The sequence below is a fragment of the Micromys minutus genome, assembly GCF_963924665.1.
Source record: "Micromys minutus genome assembly, chromosome: 18".
NCBI classification, from domain to species: Eukaryota; Metazoa; Chordata; class Mammalia; order Rodentia; family Muridae; genus Micromys; species Micromys minutus.
Genome location: NC_137953.1, coordinates 10001 through 12975, shown reverse-complemented (window position 1 = coordinate 12975; position 2975 = coordinate 10001). Strand labels below are relative to the sequence as shown.

The 2975-nt window shown below is 42.9% G+C and overlaps 1 protein-coding gene across 1 annotated transcript; it reads right to left on the bottom strand.

The window, feature by feature from the left end:
* Positions 1–1776: 1776 nt before the first annotated feature.
* Positions 1777–2145, bottom strand: LOC308432696 (large ribosomal subunit protein uL29-like; the record flags this gene model as incomplete). The annotated part of the gene is made up of 1 exon (XM_080932469.1): positions 1777–2145. One exon carries the CDS (start codon positions 2143–2145, stop codon positions 1777–1779), a length of 369 nt encoding a protein of 122 aa, XP_080788595.1.
* Positions 2146–2975: the final 830 nt, after the last annotated feature.

The following is a 2975-nucleotide window of genomic DNA, read 5'->3' as shown; positions in this document are numbered from 1 at the left end:
AACCTCATCATCAAAAGTACCCATGGGATTGCTTAGCAGTATTCTTGAGTCTTCAGCAAAGCAGGATGTTGCTCTTCTCTGCATTCTGTTCTACCCCTATGAATCTTCACTGTCTGCCCTGCACTGCCATATCTACTTTACCAGGCTGAGATGTCCTTGAGGGAAAACCCTGCATCCCCCTACCTCTGCCAGTGCTGCTTTACACAGGGGCTGATATGCATGCAATGAGAATGTCAGCGTCACACAGTATGTTGCATTTTGAGCAGCCCAAGCATGGCTGCTAGGCCATGGCTTCCCGAGCTATAGCTCCTCTAGCTTTGAGTTCCTCATCTTTGCCTTCTGCGGTCACCATCTTCCCCGATCAGATCTCAGGGTGGTGGGATGAGGTCCCAGGGGTTCATCCTAACTACCAGGCAGATGTCATAGCTTTCGCTCATGAGGACATTGATGGCCACAATGTTCCACTGGTTCTCCCAAGGGTCCAACTCCAGAATCTCTTTGGAGATAACTTCATGGCAATCTGAAAGGCAGCAAAGTAGAAAGACAAAACAACATGCTAATGTTAAGCTCAGAGACTGCCATCACTCTCTCCAACTGCATCCTCTTTGAGGGCCAAGGGTTAATCAACAAACCACTGAATATGGTACATTATGACTGTGAAAGACACGTGTCCTGATAGTATGGCTGGAAAGATGGTTCAGCAGCTCTTGCAGAGGATCCAATTTCAGTTTTCCAACACCCACACTGGGCAGCTCACAACCATCTGTAATTCTAGTTGCAGAGGATCTCACCCTCTTCTGGCCTCTGGAGACATCAGACACATACATGGTCTATGTACATATAAGCAGACACTTATACATACACATAAAAGGAAAATCAACACAGCTTTAAAATTATTCATTATTTTAAGTATTGACAGAATACATGGCTGTCTCATGATGGAAGGATGTTCTGATGCCATGGAGTTGTCTTGATTCCTGTGTGCACAGCAGGAAACACAGCCTGAGCAGTGTGACCCTGGGCATACAGTTGGACAGATACTGACATTTAACCAGGATGTGGGTAGGGTTTATATCTGTCACAGATGTGACACTGTTCCTTACTGATGACAGAGGGGCCCACAATCCTGTAATGGAAGGTTGCAGTGACTTCCAGAGGCAGGTAGAAGAAGAGAGATGCAACCGCACATGGCAGGGTTCAGTGCAGGGATATAACAATGTCCCAAAGGCAGGGATGAGGCACAACACTTAGGGTCATGTGTTAAAGATATTCAGTGTAAGGCATGGGTGAGGGGACAGTCAGACATCTATCTTTACTGTCTAGGCTTTTTTTTTTTTTGGTTGATTTTTAATAATTTACTTTTATTTATCTATATGTGTGTGTGTGTGATAGACACATGTGTGTACAAAGACAAAACAATCAGATCCCCAAAGTTGAAATTATAAGTAGTTGTGAAGTACTTTTAGGGTGCTTGGAAATGAACTCAGGTCTTCTGCAAAAGCTGTGGGTGTTCTTAACTGCTGATACATCTCTTTATTCTCCTAATATTCTCATGTTGATTTTTAATATTCTTTAATTATGTAAAGATATTTAAAAATATCTGTCTTTTATCTTTTTCTAAAATGTTTTTTCTAAAATGTTTTCATGTAAAATATATAAAATATAAGCAAAATATACATTTTATACAATTGTCTTATGACTAAAATGTTAATTTTATAGTAGTTTTTCTTTTTTTCTTTTTTTTTTTTGCCAGTCTTGTACTTTATTGTCACTGTCTCAGGCCTTGACTGCGCGCTTGCGCAGTGGATACAGCCGCTCCTTCTGCTGCTGCTTCTTGGTCTTCAGCTTCTCCTCGTGTTTGGTGAGCCCGCGGCGCATGTCTCTAGTCTTCTTGGGTCGCAGGTCCAGGGGCTTGTACTTCTTCCCCTTGTAGAATTTCCTGAGGTTTTCCTTTTGAGTCTGATTAATAACAGTGAAGGCATGGGCAATGGATTTACGTACGACTCGTATCCTGGAGAGCTTGGACGCAGCACTGCAAATCACTTTGGCGACGCGAAGCTGAGACAGTTCCACCTTCAGATCGTCCAGTTGTTTCAACAGCTCCTTCTTCTTGCCGCGAAGGTTCTGAGCCTTAATCTTGGCCATTGCTGCGTTGTACACGGCCGAGGCTGCCCGGAGAGAAAGAGGGAGTATTTTTTTTTTAATTAAAGAAAACACAGGTTTACTTAGCAAAAAGTTCTTTCAGCATAAAAGGTTTTTGACAGCAAAGTTTTTCACAGAACTTTAGCCTATTATTAGTCCTGGCCAGCAGATGACTATAAAAGCAAAAATTCAAAATGCAAGCTTGTTTGCTTTATTAGAGCCCAGTGCCCAACATATGCTAGGAATTGTGTTACACTCCCATCTCAAATACTTTTCTAAAAACAGAGCTATTTAATCTCCAAACATTTGTCTAGTCTCTCTGTACATCTGCTATAAGCCCTCCCCCCTTTGTTGCTGTTGGAAAATGGGCCTCATCTGTCAAGACACAGCTGGTTTCTAGGGCAAATGGCCTTTTTCAAAAAGGGCAGACTGGTGTTCATGTGTTCCTCCATGCAGCCATACTGGTTGCTCCTGGGTGGGTATGTGTTTAAGGGTAGAGAGAACTGATCTGCAGCCTAGGTACCAGAGAGTAGTGGAGGAAGTGGGCTGGGTCACCTACATCCATTCTTAATGAGATTTTAAGCTGGAGGAAATGAATCAAGTGGTATGTAATTGAGAATCAAGATTGCCCAGATTGGCCCTTTAAAACAGTCAATGACCCCAGTGTACATCAAGGCAAGAAGGTTCAAAATGGATTATTAAACAGGGAGAATAAACTGAAGAGTCATCATTAGGAATGCAGGGTTAGGGTTAGGGTTAGGGTTAGGGTTAGGGTTAGGGTTAGGGTTAGGGTTAGGGTTAGGGTTAGGGTTAGGGTTAGGGTTAGGGTTAGG